General features: G+C 49.1%; 1 protein-coding gene across 4 annotated transcripts in view; it reads left to right on the forward strand.

The window, feature by feature from the left end:
• The first annotated feature begins 1,459 nt into the window (after window positions 1-1,459).
• CPEB1 (cytoplasmic polyadenylation element binding protein 1) overlaps window positions 1,460-23,858 on the forward strand; it is a 33,824-nt gene continuing 11,425 nt past the window's right edge. For 2 of the 4 annotated variants that reach the window (XM_010077238.1, XM_010077239.1), the window contains exons 1-2: window positions 1,460-1,632; window positions 11,256-11,444. In XM_010077238.1, coding sequence (XP_010075540.1) covers window positions 1,557-1,632; window positions 11,256-11,444 — 265 coding nt within the window. In that variant the 5' untranslated portion in view covers window positions 1,460-1,556. Of the gene's footprint in view, window positions 1,633-11,252; window positions 11,445-23,858 lie in introns of all 4 variants that reach the window. The other 2 variants (XM_010077240.1, XM_010077241.1) reach the window with 2 other exon arrangements.

Consider the following 23,858-nt stretch of genomic DNA (forward strand, 5'->3'; position numbering starts at 1 on the left):
TACAAATGGCCCAATTTAGAGATACAGGCTTCTGTGTGTCTTGGAGTAGCAGGGGCTTGTTCACCAGCCTTGCTGCAATTCAATTCTTTGAGTTTGGCTCTAACTAGATTTACTTAATGGCAAGGATTCTGCTCTGGAGGCCAACACTGGCGAGGTTGTGCCTTCCTGCTCTTCACTTTAATGTGGCTCTTAATTGATAGTGATACCGTTTGCTCAGCATGTTCAGGAGCAGAGTTCTGCAGTGGGTTTTGGGTGGTGGGAAGACCTGCCTTGGGTCCAAAAATGCTGGTTAGAGATTAATTTTAGTGGCTTTTTGACTAGATTGTCAGAGCTTGACTGTCATGCTGCTGCACTGAAATGATGTGGAAGTAGCTTGCAAGCAGAGCTGGGGGAAGCAGCTGCTCTTGCTGGTTCTCTGGACCAGCACCAGAAACCAGGAGGAGTTTGCTTTTTTTTTTTGAGGAAGCTTTACAAGAGCTCTGGATTTTGTTGGATGGTCCCAAAACCTTGGTGCAGGTAGATCAGTGCCTGTAGAGGCTTGTTGCTGCTGCACTGAAATGATGTGGAAGTAGCTTGCAAGCAGAGCTGGGGGAAGCAGCTGCTCTTGCTGGTTCTCTGGACCAGCACCAGAAACCAGGAGGAGTTTGCTTTTTTTTTTTGAGGAAGCTTTACAAGAGCTCTGGATTTTGTTGGATGGTCCCAAAACCTTGGTGCAGGTAGATCAGTGCCTGTAGAGGCTTGTGATAAAGCAGGTTTTGAGTAACCTCTCTTTGTGGTAAGGAGCTGCTACCTAAAGGGAAGGTCAGGGTTTGCTTCTCTGCCTTTCCAAGGTGAACCTCAGGGTTTGGGCCTATGTTTGATTAGCTGGAAGGTAATTTTTTTTTCTGCAAACCTGTTTTCTGAAGTGATTGTGTAGCTGCTGACTTGGGCCATTCCCAGATGTTGTTCAGAGCTCCCAAATATGGATGGTAGTGAGCCTTGCTCTCCTCCACCATGTACAGGAGGAGGTACTGTGGTTTCTTGTGGAGGCTGCCTTGACCACGAGCATCTCCCTTGTCCCTCAGTGTCAGGAGGCTGGTTCTGGGAAGAAGGGCCATGACCTTGTTAACCACATCTCTGCTCTAGTGATGCAGTGAGCTGGAGAAAAGCAGCAGGGAGCTCCTGTTAGCAACTGCACTAGTTTGGGTGCTGTAGCTCTTAGGAGTTCATCCCCCTGTGATAAGCTGGTACCTGTTTGACTGGGGTGGTCCTGGTCTGATGTGCTGTGCTGAGAAATTGCTGACCCATTTGCTTAACTGTTCTTTTAATGCTAAGAATTCTGCTTGAGTGTTGCTAAGACCTGGAGCTAAAGCTAATATGAGTATTGGAAGTAGTCCAAACTTTCTACAATGTGTTGAAAGCTGGGTGGTGAGTACTAGGCCTGCTTGACACTAATACTTCTTCTTTTTTACCAGAAAGAAGATACTGGGAGGAGCATAAAGGACTGCTGGGATAGCCCAGATGCCCCTGCACTTTCCACCTGCAGCAATGCAGATATATTCCGTCGAATAAATGCCATGTTGGACAACTCTTTGGATTTCAGTGGAGTCTGCACCACACCTGTCACAAAAAGCAAACGTGACATCCTGCCAGGTGATGTTTTTGGCTGGGTTCAAGGCAAGCTTGAGGATCTGGGGCTGGTAGAAGTGGGGGGAGTTGGTTGGTGGGACTGAGCGAACATGTGGTGGTACTTCTTGGTGGTGTGGTTGTCAAGTGCTTGTGAGCAGAGATGTTTGGAGTCAGAGTTAATGCTCTTTTGGTACTGGGGCTTCATTTGTGTCTGAGTATTTCCTATGAGGCTTGCATACGCTTTACACTCCCTGCAGTGCTGTGGATCACCGTGTGGGCAGGATGTGAGCTCTTGCTGCCTGACTTGCCAACTTCTTGTGTAGATAGTTCCAGCAAGACTCCTTTACAGCCTGCCTCTCCTGGAGGCAGGATTCATCTGTTAGCGGTTAGTATGGCTGATCTGCTGTCTACATTAAAAATGCAAAAGAATTTTGAATAACTCTGTTTGCAGCAGGTCAGTTAATCACATATTTAAGAGCACACGGAAGCATTATGCATAGGTGAAGACTTTCTTGCAAAGCAAGCTTGGGATGATGAAATTGGTGCTGCAAGTTTTGCTTCCTGCAGGCTGAGGAGAGTGGGCATAATCTGCTGTCTTGCACTTGAGCCGCCTCAAAACAGAAGGCTCTGTGCCAAAGCAAAGAGTGTTGGGTCCAATCTTATAGAAATAAAGGATGTGCTTTTGTTCCTTTAAAGTAGGCAAGATCTGCCAGTAAATGTACCTGCCCGATGCCTGATGTTCCTCTTGCCAGCGCACTTCTGTGCAGTGTTACTTGTGCCAAGGATTTGGGCACTTGAAAGAGATTGCTGTTGCTTCTCTAGCGTCTGAATTATAGGGTCAATAAACGCTTTGGCCATTATTGGAAACAAACTGACCCTCTGGACTTGTCCCAAAACAAAGTGGGAAGTAAAGGGGAAAAACCTCACCAGCTGGTGACCTTGCAGGCTTGCTGTAGGCAGAGAAGCTTTCATCACAGTCACTTGGAGACACGGTTGTCTTGTGTTTATGGATAATCTGAATTGTAATCAAATGGGTGTAAAAAAAGCTGTGAACAGGTGTCTGGGCATCCTGGGAGTCTGCTTGATGCTTGCACAGTGCAACTTAGTTCTGGACTAGCAAAATGACTGCTACCAGATGACTTCCAGTGCAGCTTAATCTCCTGGGTATTTGAAGGGCTTAGCACTGTGGAGCAGGGGCTGATCTGGCCATGTGATCCTCTGCTGGCACTGCAGAAATCCCGGAGGAAGTGAATTGTTCACTTCGAGGTATGGATCTATAGCCAACGTTGCTTGAAACGTGCCTGGTAAAATGGTATTGGAGGATATGCTGGCTACTCCTGAGCAGTTGCATAGTGAATACTAACTAATCCAGGTCAGTGGTGTGGTTGGTGGTGCATTTTTAGAGATTTGCTGTTGTGCTGAGCTGTTCAGATTCTTTTTGTCCCTTGACACAGTGGGAGTCAGTGTTGTATCTGATCTTGATGCACTGGAAGTGTAAGAGAAATAAACCAAAGTACTTTCCTTTTATCTCCTTACGATGAGTTAATGGAAGAGTTGTTTCTGGTTGCCTTGTTGAAAACTTAGCTTTAGCCCTTCATATTCCATTTATAGATGGGAATGGGAATGTTTCCTAATTAAGTTTCAGCTTACTTGCTAAAGTCAACCTGGTTGATAAAGGACCTACTGCCCACCAGAACAGATTGATCCCTTGAAGATGTGGGTTACTTCTGCTTTTAGGCCTGGGTTTAGAGCTGGCACATCAATTTTAATTTGCAGTACTGTCTTCTAGACTTTGAAAGCTTGTCTCTGAGGGACTGGGGTATTCACCTGGCAATGAAATCAACCTGCTGCATGTAAATCTCTGCTCGGTCTGTCAGTTGCTATGATATTTCTTACGGATGCCTGGAGCAGGGGCTCTTACCTGGTGTGGAGCTGCTAAGAGGTGGCTCCTTGATTGGAAACTGGGTGAATTTCCCTTCAGTGGTATTAAACTGTGCTTGTGTTTCAGGCTATCGCTGACTACCTTCTGTGGAAGACCTCTTGTAGGACAAGTATGGTGGGACTTGCATGTAAAAAAGGGAGGCTTCCTCTAGCAAACAGTGTTTTCTGCTGCAGGGCAACCAAAGTTGTGCTTTTTGAGACATCCTAAGCAGCTTTTCTTGTTCCTGATGCAGCAGTTGAGGCCAGTCTTGCAAGTAGGTGCTGGCTGCTGGCCATTTGTGTGGTGTGGGGGCCTTGCTCAGCGCTGGGTAACCTGACAGGAGGCTTTTCAGTTTCTATCACATCTCTTGTGCAATAGCACAAAAGCTTGTGATGGAAAGAGGCTTGCTTGCTTCCCCAAGGATGCTGGGTGCTGAGCCTGGACTAGGAAGTGGCTGCCTTGGGTGCCCTCCCTGTTTAGGCTAATGGAAGGTGCTTCTGGGCTTACAAGAGACTGGTAATAGAGCACAACCTGAGCTGCCCTGGCCAGGCCAGCAGTTACCAGCTGTAAATGTGTGGACGGGTCAGCATCTGCCAGCGCATCAGCAGTTCAGAGTTATTAGTCTACTTGCAGTCCCAGCCTTGCCTTGCTGGTGTCGGAGTCGGGACCTCTTGGTAGGTAACGCAGGCCTGAACACAGCAGTTCTGCAAGCTTCCTTCTCTCTGGATCAGAAAAGTGCACGAGCTGCTTCTGTTTGACGTGTTGCTAATGAGCATCTTCTCCTGAATCCTGGGACATCCATGATTACCACATGGGGAGGTGCTTTGGCATAGACCCTCGCCTAGGCTGTGTCAGACTTTTGCAGAAATTCATACCTGATGGCTGTAAGGCTGAGCAGCTGATCACTAAAATTCAGAATATAATACTGCTGTCTGCCCCCTGTGCTGGGCGGATGGTTTGGAGTGTTGGAGCTGTGTGCCATCCCCTTGAGTGAACAAGACCATGTTCTGCAGGATCAGCATCTTGCCTTTGGTGAGCCTGGCTTCAGGGGAGGTGACCAATGGAGCAGAGACCCTTGATTTCATGTGGTGTCTTGTCACTGCTCTGAGTTAAATCACTTCTGAAGACCTCGGAGCCTTTGGTGCTTTTATTTGTTGCAGGAACAACTTTTGTATTGTAGTTAGGCTGTATTATCCTGAAACTCATAGCTTGGGCAGTCTTAATGAGCCTGGAGATCCACTCTTAATTGGTAGCTGTAACAGGTGAAGGGACTGTCTTTCTACAACTTAAACTCTTTTGGTAGGAGAGCTTGCAGAAGAGGTTGTTTTTTTTTCATCAGAGGAAATACTTCAATCTATTCATGGTCCCTCAAGCTTTTCAGTTGTCTTCCTCAGGTCAAACTAAATTTATCCTGGATTGGACTTGTGTGTAAGAAGCCCCTTTCAGCATTAAGAGGATTACATGTGGTAGAGAAGAGACAGCAGAAATTTATGACCTTTCACTAATACTACTGGGAAAACACGTGTGGAAACACCTTACTTGGTGTGATGAGGTGTGCAGCGAGGCGGTGCTGAGAAGAGAGATCAGCACAGCAGCAGTCTGAGCAATGTGAGAGAACAAGCTTATTCAGCAGTCCTGGATCTGACACAGTTGGAGAGTTATCCAGATCTGGGCAGAGCTGTGTGGCAGAAGGGACTGCTGCTGGAGATTTAGCTTGCCATACCTCATGTTAAATCTCTAGAAAGATCAGTTTGCAGTTAATGATAATCCTTGGTGAACTTAAGTTGCCTTCCCCAAATTATCTGAGTCATCAGGCCCAGCCTGACCACCACCACAGTGCTTGCTCCAGGAGTTCCCTAAGCTGGGCTTAGGTTGCTAGCCCAAACCAAAGGGTACAGTGCAGCAGTGTGGTGGAAGCTCTAATTGTAGAACCTGTCTGGTAGCTTCTGGGACAGGGTTGTGTGGTGCTTCAGAGCACTTGCCTTTCAGGCTCCTTCAGTCCCCTCTGAACAAAGGCAAAACTTCCTCAGCAAGGTTTTGTGCAGGGCAGACGTGACCTTTCAGTGGCTTTTGGTGTGGTGTTGGAGGTGGGAGAGAATGTGGCCTTGGTAGAGGCAAGAGTCACCATCTGCCAGTGCTGCTAGGGTGCAGGCTGTCCTTGAGCAGCTGCTTCACAGGGAATGTGGTTCTTGTGTCCCGAATTTAAAGCTGACCTGTGTGTTCGTTGCTGTTCTGAATAAGAATGTGAGCAAAGCCAGTTTCTTAAGGTAGCAGGTGGTTTGTTTGACAGGCTTTAAAGCTGGGTGGAAGGTGCTGCTACCAGATTTGGTTAAAAAACCTAAACCAGCTTTTGAAATCAGAAGCTTGTTCTGTAGGCACAACTTCCAGCTTAAGTAGAACAATGAGTAAAGCTCCCTCTTCAGCCTTTGTATGCCCAGGTACTCACCTGGCTAAGCTGACTGGCTTCAACCAAAGGCAATGCTGGCTTGAAACAAATGGGTTGTAGGTACCCCAGATGTCCCAGTAGCATTGATTTCCCTTTCATTAAGCTCCGCTCATTTAACGGAGACAAAGCAGCCATTATTTTGCTATAAGTTGACAGTTCATTGTGTGAAGAAATGGAGGATGCTGAAATGACTTCCTGTGGATGGGAGTGGCCTAAGGAGCCGAGTTCAGTGTAAAGGCTGTTAGCTGTGCCCATCAGGTCCTAATGATTCTCAGTGGCTGCTTTATCTAAGGAAAACTGGAAGACAATGCAGCCCCAGACTAGCTGATGACTAAATAGGCTTCCTGTTTGCTGTCAATTAATGACCTATCACCTGTTTAGCTAACAAAAAAGTTTTCTCTCTTACTAGAATGTAAGTTCCTTTGTCCTTGACTGCCCTGCAGCCATGAAGAAGCATGCCAGACAGGGCTGCAGCTGACCTCGTGTGTGTGGTCTTGGATGGGAGGACAAAATGTTGTAAGATGCAGAGACCCAAATTGTAGCCATGCTTGCCTGGAGTTGGTGGGCCTTTGCCTACATGGACACAGTGCTTTAATGGAAAGTAGCTCTAGTAAATATTTTGTTTTATCAGATCTACAAATGGAAGCAGACCATGGTGTTCTGCATAGAGCAGGGAGTTGGCCTTGAGCTGTTGTGTTCTGCAGCAGCAGTTGTAAATTGGATGGTGTTGCTGAAGGTCCAGCAGCTTTCCTGACTCTGTTCTGTTGTTCAGGCTTTGGTGTTGCCCTGTGGCAAACTTACTCTTGGAAGAGGTAGGTAGAGCAGCAAGGCTAGTTGCAGTGCCCTCTTCCTTAGTTTCTGAAGTAGTTGCTTGCCAGCTGTTTGAGTGTTTGTGGTCGCTGGAATACAGCAGACTCCTTCATCTGGCTGTGAAACAGGTCAGGCAGCTGCAGATGTCTCTACTTGAGGAATTTCTAAGCATCTCCCCTGTAATCTTGAGCTGTGTATCAGGAAAAGCTATTGTAACTAGTAGGTTTGTGCCTTATAAGAGCTTTTCTAAGCCCCTGATGATCCCCACTGTACCTTAGAATACAATTGGCTCACCTTCTAAAGGCTTTCACTGGAGATTTGTTTGTCTTGTGTACAAAATGTACATGAGAAACTTAGTTTTCAGGGATGCAATTCCTAGCCTTTAAAACTGGAGGAAAGTAAAGCAAAACAATCCTTCTTCCATGAGCTGCCTTCCCATGTGTGACCTGAAGGCTGCAGTAATGCTCACCTTGCCTCTTCCTTCTCCAGATTTGATTTGGAACTTGGGCCTTGATCAGAGCTCTAGTCCGTAAGGCATCTGGGCACAGGTGTGTGTGGTTTTGTCAGTGAACAGGGCTTACAGCTGAGTTGTGCTTCACCTCCTCCCTACACTTGGGCCTCATTTGTGGAGGGCTTCCTCTACTCAGGCTCTGCTGGAAACGAGCACGTGGGAGCAAAGGGCGACATCTTAATGGCTGCGGAGGCGGTAGGAGTGGGATCTAGCTGCTTTGGTTCACATTTGCTTAACCATTTTGTTGCTGCCTTTCTCTAGATTTTCTTGGTTTTTAAGATAAAACCCATTTGCTGGATTTTTAGCTGGCTTTCCAAGTAGCCTAGGTCTAGAAGGTTCAGACATGTTTGTGCTTGGATTAAGCATTACCTGTCAAGACTAAGTCTGAAGGCAGAGGGATGCTGCTGCTCTGGGACAGGGGCTGAATCATGCTTGTCTCTCCCCATGCTCTTTAACCTGCCTGCTGCAAACTGCCTGTAAGTCGCAGCTCCTGGTGCTGGTCCCTGCTTCTCCTCTCTGCACAGGCTTAGGCTGTAATTTTCTAAATATTTTCCTGTTTCAAATGCTGCCTAGTTGTTGCAACCTTGCTGTGTACCAGATCAGGGGAATGAGGCAGGCTTAAAATTAACTCCCAGTGGCTTGGTTTTAACTAGATCAGCTCCCCAACCCAGCTTCCTGTGTGGAAACTAATCTACCTAAACTGGTGTAAGTGGGGAGGGAGTGTTGGGGTGGACAAGTGGCTGGGGTTGCAGCTTGTGTAAGCTTTCTGGGCTGGTAGAGCTTAACTGCAGCTGAAGAGCTGAACTCTGAAGATTCTCAGCTTTAAGAAGCCTTTGAAATGTCTTAAATGCAGTGCTAACATTTGAAGTCTGAAAAATGCAGCTTTCCCTCCAGGCGGTGGTGCGGAAAGGTGTCCAGCCTGTGCTGCAGTACATCCTGGCTCGAGGGAATCTTCTGGACGGAGAGGAGGATGTCATCCAGGGTTGCTGCCTGTGCTGAGACCTGCATGAGAGCATTTTACTAATGACTTCTGCTCATGATGCTGTTGAAATCAAACCTAACTGGCTGGGGAGGCAGGAGCTCAGTCTCTCCCAGATGTTCAGGCATGAGCCCAGCTCAGTGTGGCTCCCTCTGCCAGGATGGTTGGCTTCCAGTGGCAACTCCAGGGAAAAATCCAGGTTGGAAAGACTTGTGCTGGTTCTTGGGGCTTGGAAAAGTCTGAAGTGAAGCATTTGGGCTGGGTTAGGCTGTGTCTATTTAATATTTGGTAGATGTTTATTTATTAATAACTTCAAGTTATGCCTCTTTAGACTGAATTTTTGCAGGAAATTAATTCTTCCTGCCCCAGTATCCTATTAGTCTTCACTACTATCAACAATTAATTGCTTTGTAACAAATTTCCAGGCTCTGAATTGGAAAATAACTATGCCAGAAATCCACTTAAATTCTATTTTTTTTAAGTTGGTGTTTTCCCTTGATGACCCATATCAATCTTTTGGCATGGCTGGGAGCATTAAAGGGGAAGCAGGCTTGTGGCTGGCTGTTTGCTTCAGATGGGAAAAAGACTAATTAAAAAAGTGCTGGTTAGCGAAGCAAATTCTACTGTGCTTCAGCAGCTATACCTGTAACTGAATTGCAGGAAGCTTGTCTTTGATGTAGATTGAAGTCATCAGAGGGAAACATAGATCTTCTGAACTTGAATCTGATTGGGTTCAATTAAACAAAACAGCTTATTTCCTGAAAAATGTAGATAGCTAGGGAAAGTGCGGCTGGATGCTGTGGAGTGAGGGCTTCCCATTGCTGATGAACTTGTTCCCTATTTTCCTTATTTCTTCAGTGGGGGGCTTCATCCAAGATGTTGGATGAGGGACTCTGGGTGCGATTTGAGTTCTGCTTGTCTATATTCTTGGTTTGTGTCTGTATTTCCCAGGAGATGAAGCGTGATGGGAGTTAATCTTGAAGATGGCATAAAACCTAGCAAGATCCTGGTCTCCAAAGGGAAGGTAGTCTCCTGCTGCCAGGAATCTGGGCTAGAGCACAGCACTTGCGTGTTTTCATAAACACTGAAATGTTACATATTCATATGGGCAAGTTATGGTTGCTGTGGGAACTGAGTTGTCTGAGCAGTGTGCCTTTATCCTCTCTTCCCTACAGCTGCATTAGAAATGGTTTTTTAAGGTCTGTCCAAAACAAGCCATCTGAAAACTATGCTGGAAGAGTTAATTCAGTGAAATACCCCCGCTGAAGATGCAGCACAATGCTTTTAGAGGAATATTTGCTGCTGTTACAGGTCCTTGATAGTAATGTGACTGAAGTGGTACTCCACTTGTACTAGTACTACTAGGGGAGTAGAAAAACCCTGGTGGGTGCTGTCCCAGTGAAGTCCTGTGGAAAAGGCTGCATCTGGGAAGGGGGAAGGCAGCACATTGCCAGCAGGTATGGTTTTACCCAGTCTCCTCCCGCCTTCAGCCCCCTTGCTGTCATCTGGGAACACTGGTGCTCCCCAAATCATCATGGGGTGAAGGTGAGGGTCCTGCATCCAGTGGTGGCAGTGGCCTGCATCTCACCTGTGGTACTGACTGACCTTGGGCCTTGCCTGGGCTTTGCTAGGTCATGGGTGACCCAGTGGCACAGGCTGTGGGCATGGATGTGGAAAAGGAGGCCAGGAGCACTGTCAGGCTGTTTGGGGTGGCCAGGGCTGCATGTGAGGGATAATGTGACAGGCTGGAGTCACTGCAGTGTCTGGAGTGGTGTGTGTGAGGTGTAGCACAGTGGGAGGGTGTGGGGGCAGGGGGAGGAGGAGGAGACAGCTGCTGCTGCTTGGGAGCTGGCTTCTAAATGCCCTCTGAGTCAGATTTTGGGTAATGCAGCTGAGCATCTTGTGGTTTCATCGGCCCCCAGATCCCTGCATTCAACTGGAATTCTCAGACTATGAACCTGCTGTATTTCCTTTAGGCTGTTGGCACAGGCTTCAACTGAGGCAAGAATCCGGTGTCTCCAGTACTGTAGAGCTTGTGAACACCCTGCGGGGGAGGGGAGGGATGGGAAAGCGGGGGGATGACCAGGAAGGTGGAAGGTAAACAGGCCGTGAAAAATTCCTGATGTGGACTAGGTGCTGCACTCTGGTTGATCCTCTTCTCCCTGTACCAGTGTGATGTGCCCACTCGGGCTGGACCCAGGATGATGGGGGGGCTTCTCTCCAGCTAGTGGGGGGCTTGAAGGTTATCCTTGTTACTCAGTGGTAAACAATGCAGAGTCAGTGAGGCACTGTGGCCAAGTTGAACCAAATAGATTATGCTAGCAGAATTGTGAAGCTTTGCATTGGGGCTCTGAACTGGAGCCAGAAGCTGGAGTCTGGCCAGGACTAAAGTGTTTTTGGGTTTTGTGGGTGGAAGGAGGCGGGGACAGGAGAGCTGGGTAGCACTAAAACTAACTGTCTGCTCTGTCGCTGCTGCTGCGATCGTCATTGCTGGGGGGATTGCTGTCTCGAGCCCGTCGTCTGCTGTGCCGTATTGTGGAGCCCTGCTTTTGTGCTGCCTGCCTCCTGTGATTTACCAGAGCTGCACCTCTCTCCTGCCTGCTGTCTTGTCTTTTCGGGGGAAAAATCTTATCCTTTCTTCTTACCTTTTATTTTGTAAGAGCTGATGCAGTTCTCTTGCATGGCTGAGTGACGTCACTGTCAGCACAGTAAGCATCAGCAGCCTGGTCACATGCTGACCCAGTCAGTAATGCAGACGGGATAGGAAGGTGGAGGGGCTGAGGGGGGTGGGGGGCTGGTTTCTGGACATATGGTAGCCCTCCCTTTTGGGGTGCAACTGCTAGTTGCAGAAGCTGTGGCTTTAGAGCGGCACAAGACCTGGCTCAGGGCTTAACGCTTTGGAAAAAAAACTCCTTCTTTAAAAAGAAAAAAAAAAGCAGCCCTGAACTCTCAAGCTTCTGTTTGTTCTCAATCTGAGCAGACTTCCAGGACTCTGAAGAAGCAGTGGCAAGCAGGATGCTTTTCCCCACATCTACGCAAGAGTCTTCCCGTGGCCTCCCAGACACCAACGATCTGTGCCTTGGCCTGCAGTCCCTCAACCTGACAGGGTGGGACAGACCCTGGAGCACCCAGGACTCTGATGCTGCAGCACAAACCAGCACACAGTCCGGTGAGTTTGCTGACACATGCAGCAACAGTTGTTGGATTCCTTTTATTTTTGGCTGGTTTCAAGCTAATGCAGAGAGATTTGCTTGTGTAACAGGGTGCTTGGCAGTTACTGATGGGGGGGATTCTTGACCCATAATGCCTGTGTAATGTGGCAGTTGAGCTGGGGAGGCTGTGGCTGGCTGTGCCACAGCCCCCTCTGCTCTGCTGTTAGTTCACTGCAGACAAGAAGTGCCCAGGCTTGTGTTTTTGCTCGGTGTTGTAATGCTGGTAGAGGAATAACCTCACTGAGGAGAAATCCTCTCACTGCGTTTGAAGGGAGTGGGAGGGGGGTGTGGTGTCAGGAGGCTGAACTTTGCTCTGACAGCTTGAGAAAATTCCTGGTGACAGGTAGCTCTGCAGGAAGGGGGTGTGTGTGCTTGCAGAGGGACCCCCCCACAGCCTGACTGTGAAAGTCCAGGCAGCATGGCTCACTCCTGTGCTAGGGCAGCATTGCTGGCCAAACTGCGTGTGGGGTGTGGTAGGCACAGGCAGCACCCGACTAACAACTTCAGCTAGCAGCTCTCAGGCTGGGGGGAAGACTTGGAGGGATCCTTCTCCCCTCCCACGTTCAACTCAAAATAGTGATCTGCTCCTTGCAGTGAGCTGAAGGAGATGCAGTGGAATGGCTTCTTGCTTTAACTCTTTTGGTCCAGCACAGACCTATGTGATCAGCAGGGTGTGGGCTCTCAGCCACACACTGCTGGCTGGCTCACCCTTCCCCCTCAATCCTCTCCAGTTTGGTTTTGCAGCTTAGATCAGTTGGGGAGGTTTTGGGGGTGCTGGGTGCTTCCCCCAGAGTGATGCAGGGTTTAGTTAACTCTTCCAGAGACACCAGCCTTCTTTTCTCCTACTGTGATTTTACGGAGGGGTGCTTTGAGAACAAACTTAATGCGTCTCTTTGGCCTGGTGACAGGGCAGGGGGGGTAAAACAGAGGGAAACCTTTGCTTCCCGGCCTTTGAGGGCTGTAAAATCCCAGTTTCACAAATGGTGGTGTGTTCGTTCAAGTATCAGTCCATGGAAAGATCTAGTGCTTTGGCAGAGTTTGTACAAGTTCAGCCTGGTTGCTACAGAAACTCATCCCTTTATAGCAGCATGCTGCTGCTTTGTTAAAAGGGGTAGTGCATCTCTGCACAGACTGGGGTGACACAGGAGGCCCCAGGCGTAAAGTTGGTGCTGACAGGAATGTAGATAGCTTCTGGGGTGGCTTGGGCAGTGTGATTTTCCCACATAAATGGGGTGGGGGGTAAAGGGGTGCTGTTGACCACCTCTGATGTCCAGGAGATGCTGCCCTCAGGATAGTAAGAGCTTCTGGGACAGCCCTGAATGTTGCTGCGTGAATTGTTTAAAAAAAAAAAAATTACTCATGGGGGAGTGGAGTTGGAAATGACAGCTTCATTGCCACAGCTCACTTGAGTTTCTACATCTGATTTCCATAAGACTTAGCATGTGGGCCCTACCACAGGCACTTGGGGTCTGCTTGCAGTTAGGTTTTGGTACCTTTATTAAGTGTATTAAGCTTTGCTTTGCTCCAGCACATGTTCCTGTGAGCTTCCCCTAATGAATGAATGTGGGAATACTACACACTTGGTGTCTGTCCTCCTTCATTGCCAGACAAAACCTTCAAGGAGGAGGGAGAAATGAAAGTTGAGTGTGCAGAGGGCTGGACACAGCCTTAGAGCTGTGTGCTGAGCCCCTTATGGTTGTTAGCAGACTGTGGGGCACTGCACCTGTGTTATAGGCTCTTTAATGTAAAGAGCATGCTTAAAGCAGACAACATCCCTGCTACTACTAACGCCCAGGGCTTGGTGCACAATAGTGCTGCAGAACAAGGGCTGTCGCACACTGAGGCGGCTGCTCTGTGTGGATGTCTCAGCCCCACCTGATCTGCTGTAGCTGTCTCCAGTGCTCTCTTGGCCGGCTTCTTGCCAGGTTGTCTTGGCAGAGGCGTGGATGTCTCTGCAGCACGCTGGCAGGCAGGAGAGCAGTGCTCACACAAGCCTGTGGCAGGATTTCCACCTTGCTGGTTGGGTGGTGGGGCTGAGTGGACCATGATGGTGGGGGGAATTCACTGTCAAGGGTGGAGAGGCTTCTGCTTTCAGGAGGGAGATTGATTTGGAGAGGATTTGAAGGTGCTCTGGTGACCTCCCTACTCGCTGAGGCTTTATCTGGTGTCAGGTGCCCCCGCTGACTGCAGCACATCGTGCTGGAGCTCAGCCTGCTGCAGAGCCCTGGGAAGAGAAAAAAAACTAACCCCAGGTACTGCTCTGTGCTGGGGTGATCTGCACCCTGTGGGTGTTTGTGACAACTTGTAGCAACAGCTGCTGGAAGATGGCACCCAATAGTCCCTGGAAAGGCTTGTTTCCTCCCTTCTCACTCCTAGTATTCCCCTTGGTACACAAGGGGGGGTTTGGGCATAAAATCAGCCTAAATGCAGCTGTGTTGCTTCTGCAGAAGAGCCTCTGGCCTGTAGGTGTGGGAGTGTTGTGGTCCTGAGACCCCATTCTTCCCCCCAATCCCACCTTCTCTTCACAGGTGTGCAGCAGCTGGGCCAGGAGTGCTACTTGGCCTGGGGCTGCTCCTGCTTGGAGAGCTGTGGGGATGGTGTAGGCTGTCTGGAGAAGTGAAAGTCTGTGATCTGTGTGCAGCTGTGGTATTGCTTCAGCCTACCCACACCTCCCTCATTTTTCTCTTCTGTGAGGGCCTTGGAGTGGCAATGTGGAGCTCCTTGGGAGGGGAGATCTTGTGGTTCAGAAGCATCTTCTTGAAAGGCTGTGAAACACACTCTGGGTGGTGGAGGAGTGCTCTTCTGTCTTAAAGCTGTACACATCTGAGGAGGTGGCAGATGCCAGCACTTCCAGGTGGCCTAGCTGTGCTGTGATGGAAAGAGGGAGGATGTGAAGAGGATGTTGCTGTGTCCAGGCACTCCTGATGCCCAGTGCTGAGGCCTGAGAGTCTGGAGCTGGCGTAGTCTTGGGACTGGGGTCTTTATCAGGGTGTCCTGAGAGCAGGTGAGGCTGTGTCAGCGCTGGGCTGTCTCTAGGGGCCGGGGAGGGACAGCACTGCCAACCAGAGCTGTTGTGCTGCTGGCACCCAAGCGTTTGGAAGGTTCCAGCAGTGACTCAGCTGCACAGACCCATGGGGAGGTGTCTGGAAGGGTGGAAATGCAAAAAAAAAAACCTAATAAGCAGGCTAAAAATATTGCTGATGTGGTTCCCTGCAGTGCCTGTACTTGAGTACTGATGAGCTGGGACCTCCTTTTCTGTTTGTACTCCCTGCCAGTGCGGAACTCTCTCAGCCTGGGAAGGACCTTTGGCTGCAAACCCTTCTGGTGTCACCTTGTGCTCCTGGGGCGGTGTCACCGTGCAGCTTGGTGCAGTAGGATCAGGTGCCTGTCACTGGCTGGGGCTGTGTCAGAGGAGGCTGGAGAGCAGCAGAGACAGTTTGTAAACTCCAGTCCTGCCTACGTCCCCCTTCCCAAAGGGCTGCTGAATCCCTTGCACCCAAACAATGTTATTTGTTATGAGTTTTCCTTCTTGGTCCCGCACTGTAACGCCCTGAGGATGTGTGCTCAGCCCTGGAGAGTGCCGGCTGCTGTGCCAGTCCCTGAAGCTGGTGTCTGGAGAGAGTGTCTCTGGGAGGCAGTGGCTGCTGCAGGCTGGAGCTGCCTGCGTTTATTGGCTGGAGGATTGAACTGCTGTCTCATAGCAGGAAAGGCGTCTCAAACCCACTGCTGCCACTAGCTCTGTCAGGCTGGAAAGACTTCAGCAAGTCCCAGAAACTGGCTTTGTGGCCTGGGGAGGGGCTTTAGCAGGAAGCTGGCCTTGAACACTTCCAGTCCTGCCATCCCCAGCTGTAATTCTGGAGGCAGCGTTTCCTCTTCTTTAAAGTAGCCTGGCAGTAGGCAGATGCTTGTGTTAAGATCTTCTATTTCATTGCTCTGCAGAGGTGAGGAGGGGTTAAGAGGCAGTGAGATGGGACTGCCCTTGATGGTATCCTTTACCTTCACTGCCCTATTCTTCAAGGAACACAAGCAAATGGGGTCTCGATCCAATTTTTGCCTGGAGAACAGGTGACAGCAGTACACAGGCAGATCCATGTGCAGATTTTGGGTCTCCCTGGCTGGTTTTTTAGCCTGTGTGCCAGCTGCTTGGTCTGGCTGGTCTGTCCTGCCCTACATCGGGAGGCTGAGACTAACCCTATGTGGGACAGGCAGACTTCCCCCCTGGGAAATAATCCCAAAACCAGTCTGTTAACACCAAGTTTGCAATGCTAACCTGCAAGGGCATTTTCAGAAGGATCAGCTCTTCTGGAGAGGATGTCAGCCTCTCTAGGTGAGGCCAGCCTGAGCCGGTGAGCTCTTCCTGATGGTTGGATGTACCACCTTGCTGTATCTGCCTCTCTGCTTGGTATGTGACCCTAAAGCTGCCAGTGCAGGAACAGATTGAAGCTTTATCTTGGATTTGATCTTGAGTCTGCAGCTCTAGCCTTGTCTGTGCCCTCTCTGGGGTGGCTGCTGCTGTCTCATCCTCCAGCTGGCAAGATTACAGCTCCAGTCAATCTGGTACTGGGGAAGCAGCTTGTGGTAGGGAAGTGCTGCTGGATCTTTCCAGCCCTTGGTTCTTCTGCTTCCCAGTGCATGGCAACTTTTCCACAGTAGGCTTGAAGGTGCTGATAATCTGTAGTTGCTTAAGATCTGCTAGGCTAGAACTGCAGGCAGTCTGTTGTGCATTGCCTGGCAGGTAGCTGAGGCCTCTGTGATGAGTAGGAATCACTCTGAAGTCTTCAAGGCAAAACCCTGTCTCTGAAGGATGAAAGAAAAGACCTGTAGCACAGAAGGAAGCATGGTTGTTGTCACAGTCTACTAGCCTTTCTTCACAATAACAGCAGGAGGGATGCATGAGCTGCTTCCCAAGGATGGGCTGTTTTCAGGCTGTCCTTGGGAAATGCTGTGTGTGTGGTGGCAGGCACCTGAGAACCCATGATATGAGTTGCTAATCAGTTTGGGGGTGGTTGTTGCTAAGAAATGCAGCACAGCAGTTGCTGGCCTTCCTCAAGTGGTGTTTTGAGTGTTCAGCTGCAGAGCTTGAGGAGGACCTTAGATTGGATTTGGGTGAGGGAAGCCCCCTGGATATCTGACTCAAACAGCAGCATAACTCTGAACTGCATTTTCCTGCTAGGCTGCATAAAAATCCTTTTCCCTGTGCTAGAGGAAAGCTTCAGAGGTTCCTTCTGATAGAGGAGAGCTCAGCATCTGGATAACTCTAGGTTGCCACCAGAGTATCCAAGAAGGATTTTTTTTGCTCTCTAATGAAAGGGGAGTGTCAGGTCCAGGGAGGGAGAACTTCACACTGAGTGAGACTCACTTCTCAAATTTAAGCCCAAGTCTGCCTAGAAAACTCCGTAAAAGGTTCCTTCCTACTGATGATGGTATGGCTATTTGTGCTGCAGCAAGGAGGCCAGACCACCTCTTGCTGGCCTCAGACCCTCACCCAATTCAGGCAAGCAGGTAACCAAAGACTTTCTAGCAGTGGGAATCCTGAAACCCTATGTTCTCAGTGTCCTTTGCCTTGAAATGAAGACCAGCTTTCCCAGCAGTGGTGTGTTAAGCCCTGGTCCTTCTGGAGCAGCCTGCCTGCTGTTCAGGGATTAGTAGTGGAAGCATCGATGCGGTGGTGGCTGTGAAGGTTATAATACTGTTAAGGGAAAAAAGCTGGGAGCTACTTCTACTTGGTCTCCTGCAAGGTGGCTGTACTTCAGGAGTACCTGAGACGGCCTTACTAAAAGCTTGCCCCATGCCATCTTGGCTCCTGGAGGGCTTTTCCAAGGATGCACTTGGTGTGGATGCTTAATGGGCACTTGTTTCTTGAGCGTGTTTCAGTCAGGGCTGCTCACACTCCATGGGCTGATTTCTCAACTGCTGGCCAGAGCCAGCTGTGCTGTGGAGTAGGAAGTGAGGAGCACTTGATAGCTGCAGACTGCTCGTGTGGCAGCAGTATTTGATCCTTAACAGAATAAAATAGGTCTCAAATAAGTAAAACAAGTATCAAAACTGAATTTGCAATTGGTTTCTAATGGAAGTTGCTCTTAAATCCACCTCTTAAAGCTTCCATTTGAGGACCTTCTCCTAAACAGTTTTATTTTTATTTATGCTGATGCTGTAAGATAGAAGATGCAAAGAGTTGAGTAACTGGAACAGGAACCTCAGCAGCATCTCTGCTTGCATCCAGATAGAACTGAAGTGGGTCAGGGCAGCTTCCAGCCTTGTGCTGGAGGTTGCTTGCAGGAGCAGACACACGCTACCCAAACGCCTCCCCTTGACTTTTGTCAGGGAAGGATGTTTTATTCTGGCCTCCGGAGTAACCCTGAGGCGCTTTTGCTGCCTGTGTGCTCTCTGGAGGTAACTGGACAGTGCAAGGAAGGCCCAGACTTCCCAAGCATCTGATCCCGCTGAAAGCCATTGGCGGTGGAATGACAAAAATGCCTTAGCACTGGCAGATTGCCGCCCTTTGTAGGCATGCTGACATGCTCCCAGCTGCCTGGCGATGCTGGTGTGTACAAATACATGGGGCTTGTGGAGCTTGCTTAGAGCTTTTTGACTCAAGTTGTAGTTTGGAGTGAGTGTCTCTCGACTAGCTCCTGCAGTGAGCCTTAACAAGTGAGTTCCCCTCTGAGGAGAGCATCAGAGCTGCTGTTCTTGGCTTTGAGCTACCCCAGGCAACTAGTAACTTAGTCTGCCCATTGCAGTTGATACTGGAGGTAGCAACAGGGTGGTTTAGGTGTGTGCAAGCTCTGGCCTGGGGTAAGATTAATCCCCAAAATTGTACCAGTCAAAATGAGAGATGGGGCAGGTAGGATTTCCTCCAGCCCCCAGTGGATGGGATGTTTGCTTGCTGGGCAAAGCAGACTTGAAAGGCTTTGCTGCATCTTCATCAGTGGTAATACAGTGCTTCTCTAGAAGAGGCCCTGAATATCTTTTTGGTTCAGTGCCATCATTATAAACTCCACAGCACTTGCAGCTCTGCATGCTTCCGCTTGGAGCTGGGTCAGGGAACTGCCTGGACTTCCACACGGCTTTTGGAGCTGCTCTGCCAGTGTGCTGGGGCTGCCTGTAGCAGAAGGTGGGAGTGATGCCTGCTCCTTCCCTTCCCCAGCTCTGTGAGTTAAGCCTAAGGTGGGAGCAGATGCTGGAGTTTCTTCCTGGTTTCTCTTGCTCAAAGCAGGATAGGAAATCCGCTGGAGGACAGGAAAGCTGCTGAAGGCTGGCAACAGCAGCATAGCCCAAGAAGCTTCTGAAACTTAACTCCTGGGCTGTTTCAGTGTTCCTGAAACAAGGCCTGTTTATATGGGCACCTCCCCTGAGCTGGCTCTGAAATAGTGTTTCCAAAACGTGCCGTGGTCCTTGAGCTGTCACTGCATGGTACCACTGCAGGCTGAATTAACAGCTTCTCAAACGGTGTGCACAGAGGGCAGGGCACCTTCGGCTAGTGATGCGTCTTCCATCTCAGCACCTGTATCCATGTCTCTGTGTGCACTTGGCTTCTGTGTGGTCCCTTCGGTGCTGGCAAAACAGCTGAATCACAGGTGATGTCTGCACTCCTGCCGGCTTGGAGGCTGCTCTCAGACACAGCACCACTTGTCTCAGATGGCCAGAGGGAAATGTCCGGCTTCCCTCCTTGCCCCTCTGGCTTGTTTTATCTCTGTCCTGGGTTAAGCCAGAGTGTGGAGGGAAGGGTGAGGCAAACCCCTCAGTCTGTCATTCTGTACCTGAGGTGTACATAGGTCTGGAAGGTAACTGGGAACCTGCAGGCATCACTGGTGGTGTTGGCTGTGCCAATCTAGTGATGAAATCTGTGGCTTTATGCCAGCCAAGTGCCTTAGTGAGGCTTGTGTGTGCTGTTTCTCAAATCAGATTGTATTTGGGACTAAAGCCTGTCTCTTTTAGCTCTTCCTTTACTGCAGCCTTCCCTGAAGGGGTTTGGCCAACAGCCTGCTCCCCCCAGCCGCCCTCTAAAGAATATACCTTCTGCTAAAGGTGGAATCCTGATGGATTCAACACCCGCCACAAATTACGATGCAGTTGTGTGGGGAAAATGAGTCAGTCTTGTCCTTGTTAGCACATAAAGTAACACATGCTGCAGAGTTTGCACCCTGGATGTTGCAGCAGATAATTGAGAGGAGTTTGGTACTTTAAATATAGAAGTGTTTGTTCTTGAGGCTTGCAAAGCTGAAGCTTGTTGTGCGGAATTTGACCTCAATATGTTGGCTTTTAAATCTCTCTGGGACTGATACATGTTAAGCCCCGCTGTATTTCAGTGTTCTGCTCTTTTTAAAGACTAATGCAATTGTGGCAGTCTGCTTAGTGAATGCAATTACCTGTGCCCTGACTCGTATTTTAGCTGTCTTTACTGATTTTTATATTTACCTTGGCCATCTGTTTTCCCTTCCCAGAAACATAACAGTAAGTTCCCTACCTCAGGAAGCAGTGAGGCTTGTTGTCAGCCGGGTCCCGCTCTCTCAGTGCAGGAGGAAGGCTTGTGCTCTCAAACATTAATGCAGTAAGCTTCCCTGTGTTCCTTGTTCTGCTGCTGTTTCCATTTTTCAGGGCATGCTGGGGAAGTGACTTACCATCTTGGTGCCAGAACCAAGAATAGACCTCAGGTGTCCTGACTCTAGTTCTGTGGTTCAGCTGTGGGATCATGCTGCCTTTTTTTATTCCCCTGTCCCCTTCTTAGCAGACCAGAAATAGCTGCCTGAATATCCTCAGTTCTTCTTTGCCCCAAATGAAGAATCCGTCAGGGCACAGGTTCCTCTTTTGTAGTTCAGAAACAAAGCTGTGCTGCAGTTCCTATTTAAATGGTGGTCGCTGCTGGTTTGATCACATCTGTAGTTCTGGGAGCTGCTTTTCTTGAAAGTTGGCAGTTGATTCAAGACGATGGAGACTTCTGTTGTGATGTACAGCTCCAGAGAGGGTGTGTGCATCTGTCTTCAGGTGGCTTTTCTTACAGCAGTGGTGACTTTTCTCCATGGGAGCAATGGGAGTATAATTAAATCAAGAGGATTTCAGCTGGACAAAACCTCTGGAGGTATCCATGGCTGCGTAAGAGGAAGAAATTTTTGTGCTCCTCCTCTTGCAGCTTTTCCCTGTTTCTTTGTGCACCTGCGGGAAGGAGCCTGGGTCTTCCCTGTAGCTCCTGTTAGAGGAGTGAATAGAAGGGAGAATCTGATGTCTGCCTTCCTGTACGATGTGCTGCAGCCCCACAACTGTCACTGCAGCTTCTGCTGGGCTTGGTTTGGTTGGTGTCCCCTGCGCTCCCCATGCTGGCTTCTCACAGGCAGTGTGAGGTCCCACAGCTGCAGGCATGAAGTGCTAAAACTTTGCTTAAGATTAGTCTGGAGTATCAGTCGCCCCTTCCCCTGTACAGTGGTGTTTTAAGCAGCTTGGTGCTCGTGTGTGATGGAAGGGGAAAACTCCCTCTGGTAGCCTGGCTGGCTGTGCTGCTGCCATAACTACGGAGACATTTACTGGAGCTGGAGGAGGTGGTGAAGGTGCGCATTTTGCCTTTCAGACATTCAAATATTTTCTCTTGCCATGGAGTTGCTTAGTGTCTGTAGGAGGTGCTGCTTTTTGGCTGACTAAAACATTCAGCCTGCTCCCACCCCACCAGGGTAGAGTTTGGCTGGGCGGTTAAAAACTGCAGACAAGCTGTTTTTCTGGAACTGCAGCAGGCTATTGTTTAGGACATCAGCCTTTTTTTTTTTTCTTTACAAGCTTATTTGACAGAATGACAAAAGAAACTGCATTGTGTTCAGTCTCCAGGGCCTTGGTCGTGCTGCTTCCCTCCTCTGCTACCATGCCCCAAATGTGCATCTGGCTCCACAGCCTCTGGGCACGGCAGGTGTCTGAGTGGAAGCAAAAGCAAGCTCCCAGGAGACAAACTTCTGGTATTTCTCTCAGGAGATTGAAATGTTGCTTTGTCTAACCTTGCTGGTGGTGCCAGTTGGCAAAAGTGACCCACTAAAGGGCTCACCATGGTAGACCTGCTCATGCAAGCCCTGGTACCTTCTAACTAGCCTTTCTCCAGCCCTGCAGTGAGCTTTCCAAGGCCGAAATATGTATTCAGGCTGAAAAATGTGTTCACTGCATGACTTCAAAAAGCATGTGCCTGTGCTCGTCTAGCGCTCGGTGCCACTGCCAAATGTGGTGTCAAACTGCCTGTGCATTAAGCATGCAGGTGCCAGCTGTTGCTCGTCAAGGTATGAATCTGGGGCCTGGCACGCTGTTCTGCTCTACAGGAGTTTCTTGTGTGCGTGCACAGTTATGTGTGCCTTCAGGCTTGCGAAGAGGCTGAGTGATGTCTGTCACCCCATGGCAAGTGCTGTTTTCTTCCTCTGTGGAGAAAGATCTTGAGCAGAAGGACATGGACAGCTGTAAGGTGAGAGGTTTTTTTGCTCTGGGGATGGCTCAGTTTCCAGATAACTTGACTAAAACTGACTCTCCAAAGAGAGAAGAGTGTAAGCACAGCTCTCCTAACTTGTTCTGCCAGGTGGTCTCTTGCAGACCCAAGCTAAAGCAGAAGGACTTGTTCAGAGGACAGCTTAATGGTGGCAGAGCTTTTTGTCAACTCCAGCTGTCAGGAATAAATTCAGTAGGTGCTCTGTGTGTAGTTCTTGTCTTATTTTAAGGTCTTATTCAAGGCATTGAAGTGTCATTTGTCATCAGTGTAGTGGCAAGGTGGTTTATTTACCCACAGCCTTTCTCTGAAGGCTCCATAGGGCTTATCTTTACGTCCATCTCTTATAAAATGGGCTTGGTCAAAGCTACCGGGAAGGTCTAATTCTTAAATGGATGTAAATTATGCAGGGAAGAAAGCTGTATGCTTCCAGGGCCTGAGCGGGTGCTGAAAAAATCTTAAATTGCAAGTCTAATGGGCCCAGGGAAGAATAAAATCTGTTCTGAGGCTGGTTGGGTTGGGCATTGGGCATCTTGCTGTTGGGGCACCTTTCCCAAGGTGTGTGCTGTGAACCAAAGCTTTTGTGATGGCATGATCTGTGTGAGGTTGGGTAAGTTCATGTTAAATGTCATAGCTCAATGGTTGGTAACTGGATTTATAAGGTAATTTGGGGTCTACAGGACACAGTTGGCCTGAAGAGCTGAAACTGCAGTATCTTTAGGGGCCGCAGGATGATGCAGGAACTAAGGACACATTGCAGCAGCATTGTCCTGATAGCATTTACTAGGGAAAGCTCAACTAAGGAGGAGTGGTTCGTAAAATGTTGTTTCTCTAGAGAGCAACCTGAGCGCCTGTATCTGGACAAGTGCCACACCAGTATGGAGACTGTTCTACAAAGCTCTTAAATCTGTCAGCGTTTGGCTGACATGCTCAAAGATGGAGCATGCTGGCTCCAAATCCAGTTGTTAAAGCTGCAGCAGTGAGTCAAAAGTCAGAGCTGAGTTTCTATTCAAAAGTACCTTTTTTTTGCTGTCCCCTGCAAAGGAGTGTTGGCATCTGCTTCTCTTGCAGCTGCAAGTGGAGGCATGAAAAGTTCCAGAAGCTCTCTGCTAACTGCAGCCTTCTGGACAGTGGAGCCACTCTATATGAGCAGATGAATGGGAATCGCATTGACCCTTCAGTTAAAATTTCCCCTGTGGATGTAAAAAAATACTTAGTTGTTTGCACTTAGATATTTTTTTAAATCTGAGTAATTACCTGATGTTTGCTGCTTCACTTTGGTATCTTGACACCAGAAATTGTTGCTGCATTGGAAGTAGTGTGGTTTTTTTTTCCTCTTCTCATCTCCCCTCCCAGGCAGACAGCTTGCAGGCCAACTCTTCTGGAAAAACTGTGGTTTTGAGTTGGCCCAAATGACTTGAGGGCTTTTTTTAGGGTTTCAGTGGGTAACCCTGCAGGCAGGGAGCTAGAGCAGGCTGAGTGGCTGTAGGTACTGAGTGAAGCTGAGTCAGACCCACTGGGGTGATGTGGGGTCTCCCATGGGCACAGCGTAGCCTGCAGGGCCTGTGCAGACCTGCCAAAGCCCTGGAGTGGATAAAATCCGCCTGTGTTCACAGCAGGATGTCAGTGCTTCCAGGATGGGAGGTTAGGAGTGGGTCAGTTGGAGCTGGCAGGATTTTAGGTGGTAGGTGCTGAAACTTAGATGCCTAGACAGTAGCTCCCTTGAAAAGCCTGCTGCTTGAATGCACTCATACTGGCCTTACTGGTTTTCTAGCTGTGGTGAGAGCTAAGCAATGCCAGGAGCAAATATGTATGCAGCAGCTGTAGCAAGCCAGTGTGGTGGCAGAGATGAGGCTGGAACAAGTGGGGCAGAGCAGTTGGACCCCCCCCCCCCAACACCCTTGGGGGGGCCTGAGGGGGCCCT

This window comes from Pterocles gutturalis, unplaced genomic scaffold (assembly GCF_000699245.1).
Source record: "Pterocles gutturalis isolate BGI_N339 unplaced genomic scaffold, ASM69924v1 scaffold30318, whole genome shotgun sequence".
Lineage (NCBI taxonomy): Eukaryota > Metazoa > Chordata > Aves > Pterocliformes > Pteroclidae > Pterocles > Pterocles gutturalis.